Source organism: Amia ocellicauda, chromosome 14 (genome assembly GCF_036373705.1).
Source record: "Amia ocellicauda isolate fAmiCal2 chromosome 14, fAmiCal2.hap1, whole genome shotgun sequence".
In the NCBI taxonomy this organism is placed as follows: domain Eukaryota; kingdom Metazoa; phylum Chordata; class Actinopteri; order Amiiformes; family Amiidae; genus Amia; species Amia ocellicauda.
The window spans coordinates 22,770,116-22,784,800 of record NC_089863.1 but is presented as its reverse complement, the minus strand read 5'-3'; the positions used below and the strand labels follow the sequence as shown (position 1 = coordinate 22,784,800).

Genomic DNA, 14,685 nt, shown 5'->3' with positions numbered 1-14,685 from the left:
ATACAGTGTACTGGGTACAGTGCCAGCAAGGGGCTGCTTAGTCTGACAGCAGGGGGCGCTGCTGCCCTGTGTCTGTGTCTGTGTCTGTGTCTGTCTCTATGGTTCCTGGCTCCTCCTGTCCAGCTGAAGAAGCTCCCAGGACAGGTTAGTAAAGGTAATCTCTTCTCTTCTTCCTTTCTTTTGTTTTTTTTCATTCCTCTTCCCATTCTGCTCCTCAGAAAAACAAGCACACAAACATGGAGGCCCTCCCACCTCCCCACCTCTCTCCCTCTGTATCGAGTCTCTGATGCAATGGAAGAGAGCACTTTGGTTGCAGAACTCAGTCATTGGAAAGTGTGTCCTTGTCCGTGTGTGTCAGTGTGTCAGTGTGTGTTCGTGTCAGTCTGGTTGCCAGTTCATTTAAAGGGATGTGCACAATCAGCAATCGGTATAAAATCTAGAAAATGAATCACGAGCCAAAGAAACGGAAAGAATGAGCAAGGGAGAGACGGGATGATCATTATTGTTATTACTGTCATTACTATCATTATTATTGTTGTTCTTCATTTTGGATTACTACTAAAGCTCCCCCTCCTCTCCCCTCCTCTCCCCCTGTCCTCTTCTCCGGCTCTCTCTCTCTCTCTCTCTCTCTCTCTCTCTCTCTCTCTCTCCCCCTCCGTCCCCACAAACCCACCTTCCTCTCCCTTCCATGCCTCTCCTGCCCCCTCCCCCTCAGTAGCTGCTGGAGCTGGTGTGGGGGCTGGTCAGGGAGCTGTGCGGGGAGGAGGACGAGGGGGCCTGCGTGAGAGCAAGGGAGGAGACGGAGGAGGAGGACGGGGGGGGAGAGGAAGAGGAGGAAGGGGGAGGGGGAGGGGGAGGGGGGTCGCCCGGGGCCGGAGCCGGGGGAGGGGGCAGTGGCGGTGGTGGCCGGGGAGGCTGCGGAGGGGGCGGCGTCGGTGACGGCTGGCTGTGTGGAGGGGGAGGGTGCTGGTGCTGGGGCGGGGGTGGCATGGTGTGCAGGGCCCGCAGCAGTAGGGTGTGCTGGGCGGTCAGCGTGGCCCCGATCTGGCCGGGCAGTGCAGAGAAGCGGTCGGTCAGCTGCTCCAGTTTACCCTCCAGGCTGACCACCTGCCTCTCCAGGTCCTCGCTGCGGTCGTTCAGCTCCGAGACCAGGTCGTACATCACACTCTGCATCTGGGGAGAGAGATGGAGAGGGGGGTTGGGGGGTGGAGAGGGAGGGAGAGATGGAAAGAGGGGGATGGGAGAGGAGGGAAGGAGGAGAGGGAGGGAAAGATGGAAGGAGGGGGAGGGGAGAGAGAAGCAGTGAGATTGTTTTAGAAAAACTTTACAACAGTGTTGAACTGACAGAGAGATGGGAAAGAGAGCGAGAGGCTTTGTGATTGCTTTGGAGGTACTGGCAACAGTGCAACAGACTTTCACTAAATTGCACTGAGAGAAAGAGGGAGGGAGAAGGAGGAGGGGGAGGGAGAGGATGAGAGAGAATGTGAGATGGCTCCTAATTTAGTGGGAACAATACAGCACTTTGGTATTGAACTGAATTGTAGGAATACACCGAGGGGGGAGAGGGAGGGAGAGAGAGACTGCCTCTCTCCCTCTCTCCCTCAGCTCTACCAGAAGTGCCAGCTCCAACACTAGTTCCGGTTGCTAGGCAACCTGAAGCTAGGGAAACTGGCAGGTCATTATATAAACAGCAGAGTTCTGTGATAAGGAGGGGGGTAATTTTGGAGTGACAAAATGGTTTGTATATAAAAGCTGTGTACTACACAGGCTGAGAGTGAGAGAGAGAGAGAGAGTGAGAGAGAGAGAGAAGAGGAATTGGAAAAAGTGGTCCCCCCCCTCTCTCTCTCTCCCTCTCTCCCTCAGTGCTGTTCACATTCCTGCAGGGTGTGATAATGAGAGAGGGATTCCTGATCTCACTGAAACACAGAGGGAGGGTTTCTCTCTCCAACTCGGATGCAGCTTGCTGGTTCAGCCTGCTGTCTTAAGTTATTGCACTTGAATTAAGGATCAATTAACCAATCACTTAACAAGCTCATTAGGGCTCGTTAGATGCCAATACCTTGGAGAGGTCCACCAGAGTGTTGGCCTGGTCACTTAGCTTCCTCTGTTCCATCTTCACACTGCGTAGCCTGGGGAGAGATGGAGAGATAGAGAGAGAGGGAGATGTTACCTAACTGAATGTGTAACACCCCTCCCCTTCTCTGTATTGCCCAACATTGCATCCCCTTTGTCACTCTGTCCCCACCACTTCTCCCCCTGTATTTCTTTGCCCCTATGTCTGCCCCCCCGCTTCCTGTCTGTCCCCCTGTCACCCTCTCTCTCCCACTGTCCTCTCCACTCTCTGCCCCACCTTTTTCTGTCCTCCTCTCTCTCTCTGTCCCCCAATCTGTCCCACTCTTTGTCCCCTCTTCCTTCTCTCTCTCTCACCCACTGTCTGTTCCCTCCCTCTTTGTCCCCCTCTCTTCCTCTGTCCCCATCTCTCCTCCCCACCCTCTGTACCCCATCTATCCCCCTATCTCTGTCCCCCTTTCTGTTCCCCATCTTTCTCCCCCTCTCTCTGTCCCCCCATCTGTCCCCCTCTCTCTCCCTCTTTCCACCTTCCTGTCCCCTCCTTTCTGTCCCCCAGTCTCTCTCACTGGTGGATGGCCTGCAGGAATTTCCTCTGGTGGGCCCTGACCCGGCCGTGGTCCACCCTCTTCAGCAGCCGCGTGTGCCGGTAGATCAGCCAGGTCTCGCGCAGCACATTCGCCGCTGCGTTCTTGATCTGCCAGTGATCGATAACCAATAGTCAGTCATCCATCGCCAATAATCGCTAAACGGTCATCGGTCATCACGGTCAACAAGCATCGCGGTCAACAGTCACGCATCGTCCCCTGTCAGCCCTTCCTCAGTGATCAATCGTCAATAATCAACAATCACTGCCCAAATGTATGGGCCGGCTTTTCTGTCCACCTCCATCCCTCCCCAACCCTCTCCCTCCCTCTTCCTCTCCCGCTCTCACTCTCTTAGTGAGCTGTGTGTCCATCATGAAGTTGTGGACGTGCTTCTCTGCTTTGGTCAGCTCCAGCTTCCTGGCCACCACAGCCACCACCAGGGCAGTGCAGCCTGCCCCCTGAGAGAGAGGGAGAGAGCGGGAGGGAGAGGGAGAGAGAGAGGGGGAGAGGGAGAGGGAGAGAGAGAGATGGAGGAAGGGAGATAGAGAAGGGGAAGGAGAAAGCAGTAGAGGGAGAGGATGGGAGGGAGAGAGCAGGAGGGAGAGGGAGAGGTGGAGAGAGGTAGATAGAGAAGGGGATGGCACGTGAGAGGGAGAGAGAACGAGGGAGAGGGAGGGAGGAATGGGGGAAAGAGGGAGAGAGGGAGGGAGAGGTTAATACACATTTAGCTTCTCTGAGAGAGAGAAAGAGAGAGCCTGTAATTAACAGAAGTGCAGATAAGGGTGGAAACTCATTTACCATGGTCACACGATTGAGGCTTAAAACTGAAATTTAATTAACAATGCACAATACCAGCCGGCAGCATTTTCACACACCGGCTCCTGTCACCATCACGCAGTGTCGGTGTTAGTGTTAGTAGTAGCAGCAGCAGTGGTAGCAGTATTATAAGCAGTAGTAGTAGTAGTACATGTGTGTCAATCTATCAGTCTGTCTGTCTGTCTGTCTATTCAGATAAGCAGACCAAGAAAGAATGATAGGGACAGACTAGGGCTCAGAAGAGGGAGGGAGGAACAGAGGGAATGAGGGACAGAGTGACAGCGATAATAATAGGAGAGGAGAGAAGGAGATAACGAGACAGAGAGACAAGAAGCAGAGAGATAAAAGCAGGAAGCAGATGGAGACAGATAGAGCGATAATGAGAAAGGGAGGAGGGAGAGGGAGTCTCAGAACAACAACTATAATAATAATGATCATAACAATATTATTATTATTATTATTATGACTATTACAGTTATTATGACCACTATTATTTTTATTATTAAAGTATTATTTGTCTCCCCAGTATGAATCCCTACAACATTTTTGCATAGAGCTCAACAGCTGTACCATGTGAACAACTGTCTGCACTATATTGTATTGTATTGATGAGGCCATTAATATAGCATTTTTGGAACCCCACCCCTTCATGTACAATGGAACATTCCAATGGAGTGCTGGCCTTCACCGTTGCCCGGGCAACAGGGCTGAGAATTCCACCTATAGAAGGTAATTGCCATACAGTTTAGAGTGAAATCACAGATCTCCCTCTCCCTCCCTCTCTCTCACTCTTTCACCCCTCTCTCTCTCTCTCACTCTCTCTCTCAGACACACACTCATTACTCTCTCCCTCTCCGTTTTTGTCTGCAGAATCTCTCACTCAGAACATGAAAGGTAGAATGGTACAGACAGAATAAAAGATAGAGGAAGAAACACAGACGAGAGTACCAGCTCCTTCCCCTACTGTCTTCCTCCCCCCTCCCTCACTGAATCTCTCCTTCTCTTTCTCTCTCACTTGTTCTTAAAAGGAATGAGTGACTCAGATGTGAGCTGAATATAGACTTGTAACACAATGACTGCCAAAACACACAAGACACACACACTCACACATACAGAGAGGGACACACAGAGACACAGAGAGACAGAGCGGGGGTCCTACCATAATCCCTGTGAGCAGACACACCCCCTTGCCACAGTAGGTGTGCGGCACCATGTCCCCATAGCCGATGGACAGGAACGTGATGGATATCAGCCACATAGCACCCAGGAAGTTACTGGTCACATCCTGGGCATCATGGTATCTGAGAGAGAGAGAGAGAGAGGAAGGGAGGGAGAGAGGGAGGGACTTTGACTTTTAAATAAACTTTATTAACTTATTATATAACTTATGTATTATACTCTGTTTTTGTTATTGAGCTACATTCCAGAATGAAAACCAGTTATGTTAAAAAACTAATGGAAACCAGTGACCCACCGTGATGACAGACTAAAAAAGGCGACCAATAGGGAGCCCTAACTGAAACCGTGACACAGGTGGGTTTAGAGCAGTCATGAACACGCTGACGGACAGCACCCTCCCCTGCAGGTCGCCAGTCCTCTTAGTCAGAAAGACAAGAAACACTGTACAGGCAAGCTCCTCCCACTCACTTAGGTAAGTCCCTCCAACTCACTCCAACAAAATCCCTCCCATGCATGCGGACAAAGCTCCTCCCACCAATATGTATAAGCCCATCCCACTTATTCAGACAAGCCCCTCTCACTTATTGTGACTACTCCCTGTGTAAAGAAGTGTCTCCTGTTTTCTGTCTTGAATCCCTTGAAGCCCAATTTCCATTTGTGTCCCCGGGTGCGTGTGTCCCTGCTGATCTGGAAAAGCTCCTCTGGTTTGATGTGGTCGATGCCCTTCATGATTTTGAAGACCTGGATCAAGTCCCCACGTAGTCTCCTCTGTTCCAGGGTGAAAAGGTTCAGCTCCCTCAGTCTCTCAGTAGGAAATTCCCTTCAGACCTGGAATAAGTCAGGTTGCTCTCCTCTGAAACACCTCTAGAGCAGCAATATCTTTCTTGAAGTGTGGAGCCCATAACTGTACACAGTATCTAGACGAGATCTAAGTAGTGCATTGTACAGTCTGAACATCACTGCCCTTGTTCTTAATTCTACACTTTTGACAATATACCCTAGCATTCTGTTTGCCTTCTTTATTGCTTCCCCACATTGTTTGGATGGAGAAAGTGAGGAGTCCACATAGACTCCTAGGTCTTTCTCTTGCGTTACTTCATCTAGATCTGTACCTCTCATAGTGTAATTATAGTGGACATTTTTGTTACCTGCATGTATTACCTTGCACTTGTCCACATTGAATTTCATTTGCCAGGTGTCAGCCCACAACTGAATATTATCCAAGTCCCTCTGAATAGCCTGTGCTGCCAAGATTGTGTTTGCTGAGCCACCTATTTTAGTATCATCTGCAAATTTGACAAGTTTGCTAACTATCCCAGAGTCCAGATCATTAATATAGATTAGTAAAAGCAAAGGCCCTAGTACTGATCCCTGTGGAACTCCACTAACAACCTCACTCCAGATAGAAGCGATTCCTCTAATCGACACCCTCTGTTTCCTAGACATCAACCAGTTCATAATCCATCTACTTACATTACCGTGAATGCCTACAGCTTCCAATTTGAGGATCAGTCTTTGGTGTGGAACCTTATCAAAAGCTTTTTGAAAATTTAAGTATATCATATCATATGCTTTCACGTGATCTACAGCTGCAGTTGCATGTTCAAGACATTCTAATAAATTAGTAAGACATGATCTGCCTCATCTAAACCCATGTTGACTATCTCCGAGAATATGGTTTTCATTGAGATGCGCCTCTATTTTCTGTCTAATCATTTTTTCCAACATTTTACAGGTGATGCAGGTGAGACTGATTGGTCTGTAATTTCCTGGCTCAGTTTTGTCCCCTTTCTTGTGGATTGGTATGACATTTGCTGTCTTCCAGTCAGTTGGCACATCCCCTGTTCTAAGTGTCATTTGGAATAATCGAGTTAGCGGCCTATAAATAATTTCCCTCATTTCTTGAAGTACTGTTGGAAATATCCCATCTGGCCCAGGTGATTTGTTTGTTTTTAATTCTGCTAGTCCCTTTAGTACCTCCTCCTCATTTATCCTGATCTCTCTTAGGGTTTGACTGGACTGATTGTCAACCTGTGGCATGTCATCTGTTTTTACTTTTGTAAAAACCTCTGTGAAATACTCATTTAGAATATGTGCCACATCTTGTTCGTTTTCCAAGATACTTCCATGTTTGCCCTTTATCTGTTTCACTTCCTCCTTTATTGACCACTTGCTGTTGTAATATTGAAAAAAGTTCTTTGCATTGGTTTGAGCTCCAAGAGCTATGTTTCTTTCTATTTCCCTCTTTGCTTTCCTGATCCCTTTCTTAAGATCTCTTTGCAGCTCAACATATTCTATGTATTTTGTTTCATCTCCATCCTTTTGTATGCGCTATACAACATTTTCTTTGTCTTTATATTTTTTTGCATACTTCTATTAAACCATTTTGGCCAATGTTTTTTGTTCCTCAATTTGCTAAGTTTTGGTACAAATTTCTCCTGAGCCTCAAGTAGTATATTCTTAAAATATACCCATCCATTTTCAACCGAATCTGTATCCAATGTGCTCCAGTGCTGCCTCATACCTTCAAGGTTTGCTTTTCTAAAATTGTAGGCCCTTGTTTTAGACTTGGACCTTGTTTTTTGAAAGAATGCCTCAAAGCTAACCATATTGTGATCACAGTTTGCCATTGGTTCTCTAACTAGCATGCGGACAAAGCTCCTCTCACGCATGTGGACAAAGCTTCTCCCACTAACTGCAGCAAGCTCTTCCCACTCACCCAGACAAGCACCTCCCATTCACACATATAAGCCCCCTCCCACTCACCCAGGTAAGCCCATCCCACTCATTCAAGGTAAGTTCTTCCCACTCAATCAAACAAAGCTCCTCCCATGCATGTGGACAACGCTCCTCCCACTAACTCCAGCAAGCACTTCCCAAACACACTGGCAAAACCCCTCCCATCCACAAATATAAGTCCCACTCACTCAGATAAGCTCTCCCTATCACTCAAACAAAGAGATGATACCGGTAAACATGAAAATAAAGTGGGGAGGGAGAGAGAGAGAGAAACAGAGGGAGGAGACATACTCTCACACTTCCACACCCTGCACATGACACGCCACCCCTCTTCCCCTCTCACCTCTCGCAGACCCGCACGGTCCAGGCGGCGATGATCCACAGTGAGATGCTGAAGACGAGCAGCACGGTGCCGGGGCAGATGGTCATGAGGGTCTTCATGACGAAGCGCGTGTTGAAGTTTATCTTGTTGAGCGCTCCGATGCTGCGTGAGGAGGCGTCCGTGAAGAGCTTGCTGTGCAGCAGCATGACGCGCGCGATGAGGTACAGCCGCAGGAACATGGGCACCGACAGCACGATGTCCACGTCCGCCTCGGCCAGTGACGGCGCGTACGAGAAGGCCAGCCGGGCACGCCAGCGGAAGCGGAACTCGCCGGGCACCGGGTGGATGGCCGACACCAGCAGCTCCAGCGCGATGGTGAGCACCCTCTCCATCGTCATTGCGATGCGCCAGTCGTCCGCCCCATTGTCAATCACGAAGAGCTGGAGGGAGGGAGGGGTGAGGAGGGACGGAGGGAGTGAGTGAAGAGGCACAGTTAGTTTGTCAGTCTGTCAGTGTCTCAGGGTGCCAGTGATTCAGTGTGTCTCTGTGTCCCAGTGTGTCTTTATGTCTTTGTGTCTCATCCTGTCCTGGCCTCTTCATGGTGGTTTTTGCCACATCAACCATTACTAATTAACATCCCCGGTGTGCGAGACAGAGAGAGAGAGGGTGGGGGGGCAGGAGAGGGGGAGGGAGAGAGGCAGTGGGGAGGAGGAAGATGCAGAAGATGACAGACTGAGTGAGTGTGCGTGTGTCCCCTTTCATCTGCCATCATCGCAGGACCCCAGCGGCGATCTGATATTAATCTGCTCCCCCTCCCCCCCACTGCCCCGCATCTGTGTTTGAGACGAGTTTCTGAGGTTTGATGAATAATTAAAATTCCATTAGGGACGCTAATCTGTCTAATCTGAGAGAGAGGGGGGAGAGAGAGAGGGGGGAGGGAGGATGGAGAGATTTTGATTTGTAACGGTGTCTTTATTGAAGCAGAAAAACCCAAAGATTAATTTATTCCAAAAATACAATAAATTAAAACCCAGTGTCCCAGTGTCCCAGTGTGTCTCGGTGTGTCTGTATGTCTCAGTGTGTCCCACTGTGTCTCAGTTTGTTTCAGTGCGTCTCAGTGCGTCTCAGTGTGTAGAGGTTTCAGTGTCTCGGTGTGTCTCAGTTTGTCTCAGTGTGTCAGTGTCAACACACCACCTGCCCCCCTGCCCTGTGCTCGATCCTGCTCTCTCTGCACACAGACACAGCCAGCTGAGCTTGTCCAATTAGAAACATTCACGGGAGGAGAGAGAGAGAGAGAGAGATGACACCCCCATCTATCACGCCAACTTAATCTATAATGTCCCCTGGCTGTGGAAGGGGGGGGATGAAGGGGAGGCAGGAAGAGACCCGGGGGATTAACTGCCAACACTCAGCCACCTCCAAATGCACACTGGCACTGAGAGAGAGAGAGAGAGGAGGGAAGAGGGAGGCAGGTGGGGGGGACAGCTCTGAGTTCCTGGCCGATAATATTTGAATCCACTGAAAATTAAATTCCCCTCTCAAATCTAAACAGGAAATAAATACAGAAATAGTCCGGGCCCCTATACTATACTATACTCCACTCCACTATAGTCCACACAGCGCTGGCTCCAGTCTGGCCCCTATAATGACCAGGCATATCAACGTGTCAGGCGTGTTGTGTCCAGTGCGTCAGTCTCACCTGTACTTCGCGTGCGTGGTAGGCGATGATCAGTCCCAGAAGGATGAGGGTGGACAAACTGATCAGACACTTCAGCGCCAGAGAAAACATTGAACTCTGAGGGACAGAGAGAGAGAGAGAATGAGTCTGTGAGTAAATGTGGCTCACACAGTAATGATTACAGTATTTCTTAGCAGACACCCTTATCCAGGGCGCCATCCAATTGTTACACTGAATCACATTATTACATACAATCACTCATTTATACAGCAGGGCTTGTTCTGGAGCATTCTGGGTACAGTGCCGTACTCAAGGGTACAGCAGCAGTGTCCCCCAGCTGGGATGGAACCCACGACCCTCTGCTCCAGAGCACTGACCACTAAACCACACTGTTCCACACTGCTTTCAAAGGAGCTGAACCAGCAATATACAATTCAAGATGCATGAATGTATGAATGAATAAATTAAGGTGTATTCGTAGGGGACAGAGGCATTCATACACACTCACACAAATTCAAACTGAGCTTTATTGGCATGACAAGTGTACAACCAGTGTTTCAAAAGTATTTAAAGAGACAGTAAACAGAACAGAATAAATACAATAACAAAACACACTCACAGATGCACAGTGACACAAACCGAAACCCGGCCACAGACACACACAGAAATACAGAGGGAGGGAGACAAGCAGATAGAGAGAGAGTGACAGAGTGCGAGAGGGGGAGAGGGAGAGCCAGAGAGAAAAAAGGAGGGAGCGAGCGAGAGAGAGATTGAGGAAAAGGAGAAGAGGTAGTTAATAATTGTCCGAGAAGCTCTTGAATTATTCACAGATGCCAATACACTCCCAGTTACAGCGAGGGGGGCAGGCAAGGTAGAGAAGGGAGAGGGATATTAGAAATAATGCTACTCACACACTCACACACTCACATACACTCACGCACTCACTCACACACACACACACTCACTCATACAGACACACCTCTTTCTCCTCCCCTTCTATTTTCAGTGGACAGCTGGGGTATTAGTGCAGGTCAGTATAGTACTGTGACTGGGGGTCTGTCTAAGTGTCTCTGTCTGTCTCTGTCTCTGCAGTCCTGACATTTCACAAGTGACAGCTGACTGACACACACACACACACACTGACCCCCACAGTGTGTGTGTGTATCAGAATAAGTATGAGTGAGTGTATCAGTCAGTATGTCAGTGAGTGAGTGCAAGTGTGTGTGTGTGTGTGTGTGTGTGTGTGTGTGTGTGTGTGTGTGTGTGTTTGTTTGTGTCCATGATCCATCAGTCAGTTTGTCTAATATATAGTTTTCACACCCACCCTAAGAATCCATGACCTGCAGTGGGGGTCGGCCATATTGGTGAGGGTGTGTCACCATGTGCCTGTATTGCTCAGCTGTCAGTACCAGCTGTTCAGACCTTCCCTGCCCCCTCACCCCAGACACTGCACTGAGACAGAGAGTCTCAAAGTCTTCAGTCTCTCCCTCTTTCTTTCCTTGCCTTTCTCTCCCCGCCTCTCTCTCGCTATCTCTGTCTCTCTTTCGGCTACAAGTCGGACAGACACAGAGACACACAGACACACTATCATCGTATTCGTTCATATTAACTGTTTAATCAGTGACATCAGTTTGTTCTGTATGTGTGAGACTGTGTCTGGCAGGGGAGGGGCATCTGAGAACAGAACATTGTCAGCCAATCACACACCTCCATCATCACCATGGAGATGTTGTTACCATGGGAACACACACACACACACACACACACACACACACACAGAGAGTGTGCTGCACCATCACAATAATAATTTTCTGTGTTTATCTGTAAACACTGACTGATTGATACAATAACTGACTGACACACTGACAGACTGCCTGACACTGACTGACTGCCTGACTGACACACCGACTGATTGACTGACACACCGACTGATTGACTGACACACTGGGCCAGAGAGGGAGACATCTTTGACATCTGTCACTAATGCTTTGGCAATACTTATTCTTGTCATCCAATAAAGCACTTTTATGTTCCTGCTCTATGCAGATGACCTGGTCCTGCTGTCGCCCACAGAACAGGGTCTGCAGCAGAACCGGGCCCTGCTGGACCAGGACTGTCAGACCCGGGCCCTGGCAGGGAACCTAAAAAAGACCAAAACAATGGTCAAATTAAAAAAAGCCCAGATCTCAGGAAAGTAGAGACCACTTCACTCTGAGCAGCACCACCCTGGACCACAGCACACACTACACCTAACTGGGCCTGACCATTAGTGTGTCTGGAGTTCTGGACACACCTCAAGGAGGGTAACACAAACCAGGCCCTGCCAAACTCTGAGCTCACCCCAGTAAATAGTCCCCTCAGCCATCTGGGTCGCCCCGATTATAAAACACATTAAAACTTCCTCTCTGGATCATTGGGACACAGAAACCCAATCCCACAGTGAACTGGATCACTATCAGGCCCCAAACAGAGAGTCCCCCCTCTCTTCTCTACTGACAGATTGACAATGTACTGGGGGCTCCATTTGTTTCCCTGCCTTTTATTTCCTCCCGACACTCGTTTGTTCTACATCCGTTCTTTCTTCTTTTCTTTCGGTTCTTTTTCAATGATACACCAGCACCCTCCTGCCCACTGCTCCAATAAAGTGAGACAGAGGTGCAGATGCAGATCGACAGTGACAGGAAGACACAACTGAGAGGCAGAGGGAGGAGAGAGTGGCAGGGGGAGAGAGAGTGAGAGTTTGGAGAGAGAGAGACAGAGAGAGAGATGGAGTGAGGGAGACACAAAGAGAAAGAGAGAGTGAGACAGAGACAGAGAGGGAGAGAGACACAGAGAAAGAGAGACAGAGAGATTTACGACATTACAAATGAACATTTCGATCAAAACACTGCACCCAGGAGAAACTGACTTCGAGTCCATTAACACAAGCAGTCAGGGGAAACGGGAAACATTTAAATCCATCAAAACCAGGGGAATCGGTCCTCCAATATGGAGATATTTGGAAAGATATTTCACCACCCTGAAAAATCACATCTGGCCCTGCTCCAGCTGTTTATTCTGGTGAGACAAATTGGACCCCAATAACCCCTGGGGCATCTGTGAGAGCAATAACCTGGGGAAGGTGTTCTGCAGCATCATTTAATGCCCGGAAACTGGCCTTCCTTAGCCCACACTACAGATCATATTTACACCCTACACACCCTAATAGACAAACATGTCCGCTGAAAAAACATAGGGAAAATATGAACCTGTTTCATTGCTTTCAAAAAAGCTTTTGATACCATGTGGCATGAGGGTCTCTATTATAGATTACTACCTAAGTGGTGTAGGGGGTAAAGTTTATAATGTAATTAAATCCATATCACGGTAGTGAACATGAAGAAAACAAAAAGCATGATTTTTCAGTTATCCAACCCATTATGTTATATGGAAGTGAGAAAAACACCCAGAAGAAACTACATGTTGAGTTCTGCAGAAATATATTACAGGTACAATGTAAAACACCAAACAATGGATGTAGGGCTGAATTAGGCCTTTTCCCACTGCTATTTAAAACCCTAAAAAGAGCACTAAAATTCTGTTCCTACCTGAAAAATAGAAAGCCAGTCAGAGCTGAGCACACTGTGACACACAGAGCCAATCAGAGCTGAGCACACTGTGACACACAGAGCCAATCAGAGCTGAGCACACTGTGACACACAGAGCCAATCAGAGCTGAGCACACTGTGACACAAATAGAAAACTGTTATTTGGAATATTGGAATAACTAAACTAAAGCCCAAAACAAACTGGATCGCTATCAGGCCCTAAACAGAGATCCATCCTGGCAGACTGTCTCTCCACAGAGACAGGGAGAGAGGGAGAGAGGGAGAAGGAGACAGGAAGAGATGGAGAGACAGAGGGAGAGACAGGGAGCAGAGTAACAGTAGTAATAATTGCACAAACTACAACTACTAATTACAATAACCACACGCCCACCACTACCACAAATCATCGTCACCCTCCTCATCCTCAGGATAGACAGTGAGTCACACACTCTGCCCCCTACACCCCAGCTCTCACTCACCTTACTGTAGACCCCCCAGGACAGCTCGGTCTCGATCACCATGACGACAATGCCGAACATGCCGAAGATGAGCGCGTAGTCGCTGAGCCGCTTCCTCTTCTCGAACAGCGCCCTCCGGTGGCCCAGCCGGTACCCGATGCTCTGCGTCTTGCGCTTGTGGTGGTGGGAGTGTGGCGGAGGGGGAGGGCGCTGGGGGGGCGGGGCCTTGAAGGAGGAGGAGGAGCACGGAGAGCCCGTCCCCCCGGCCCGGGACAGCCCGCCGCCACCGGCTAGGGCGGGCTGGTGGTTGTGGTGGGAAGGGGAGGACACCACCGAAGCTCCTCCCGACTCCCCATGCCCCGCCCCCTCTGCCTCCTCCTGCCCCTCCCCCTCTCCTGCGAAGTGGAGCTCGTCCCGCGAGGAGATGACGATCTGTGGTGGCTCGGGCAGCGCCGGTCCGCCGAACTGCTGCTGGGAGCTCTGCGTCGGCTGCGGCTGTGCTGGTTGCCCCAGCGGCAGTGCCCCCTGCCCTCCTCCTGCCCCAGCCTGCCCCTGCCCCTCGGCCTCTGGCTCGATCAGGTTCCTGCGGGAGGTGCTGAGGCAGCTGAGTGGTTTCATGCCCCCCGCACTGTACTTGCAGGAGCTCAGCGCAATCTCGGTGAACGGGTTGCTGTCCCGCCGGCACAGCAGGGGGCTGGGCTGCCTGTGGGGCTTGTACCCGCCCCCGGGGATGCCCCGCTCCCTGTAAAGGTCCCTGTCTCGAAAAGCATCCCTGTCTCTGTGAATGTCCCTCTCCCTGTCCCTGTACAGGTCCCTGTCTCTGTGAATGTCCCTCTCCCTGTCCCTGTCCCTGTACAGGTCCCTGTCTCTGTGAATGTCCCTCTCCCTGTCCCTATACAAGTCTCTGTCTCTATCTCGATCTCTATAAATGTCCCTGTCTCTGTAAAGGTCTCGGTAGCTGTCCCTGTAGTCTCTGTCACGGTTGCTCTCGCACAGGCTGAGCTGGCTGCCCAATCGGGCGGATCTGCCCGGCCGCAGGGTGTGTCTGATTGGCTGGGGGCTGAGTGAGCGCTGGGTGGGCAGCCTAGGGGGTGAAGGGGTTGGTGAGGCGGGGGCACCGTTCAGACGCTCCAGAATCAGGGAGCCCCCCCCCAGTCCCGCTAGGCCCAGCCCCACCCCCATGTGGTTGGAGTGGTTGGGCCCAGGATACAGAGGAGGCAGGGGGTGGGAGAGACCACAGAGGGGATCGCAG

The 14,685-nt window shown here is 50.0% G+C and overlaps 1 protein-coding gene across 1 annotated transcript; it reads right to left on the bottom strand.

The window, feature by feature from the left end:
* Positions 1–711: 711 nt before the first annotated feature.
* On the bottom strand, positions 712–14,685 carry LOC136767346 (small conductance calcium-activated potassium channel protein 2-like). The gene is made up of 8 exons (XM_066721115.1): positions 13,455–14,685; positions 9,410–9,505; positions 7,732–8,150; positions 4,630–4,771; positions 3,002–3,112; positions 2,637–2,764; positions 2,060–2,129; positions 712–1,173 (listed from the first exon to the last, which is right to left on the bottom strand). Exons 1-8 carry the CDS (start codon positions 14,613–14,615, stop codon positions 712–714), a joined length of 2,589 nt encoding a protein of 862 aa, XP_066577212.1. The 5' UTR covers positions 14,616–14,685.

Bases quoted from the DNA above. Each gene is read 5' to 3' on its own strand.
- LOC136767346 (XM_066721115.1), bottom strand. From the start codon at position 14,615: ATGGGGGTGGGGCTGGGCCTAGCGGGACTGGGGGGGGGCTCCCTGATT. The intron at 3,113-4,629 runs GTAGGACCCCCG...CCTCTCTCTCAG, and splicing joins GTCTGCTCACAGGGATTATG to GGGGCAGGCTGCACTGCCCT. The intron at 2,130-2,636 runs GTGAGAGAGACT...ATCTCTCCCCAG, and splicing joins TTCCTGCAGGCCATCCACCA to GCTACGCAGTGTGAAGATGG.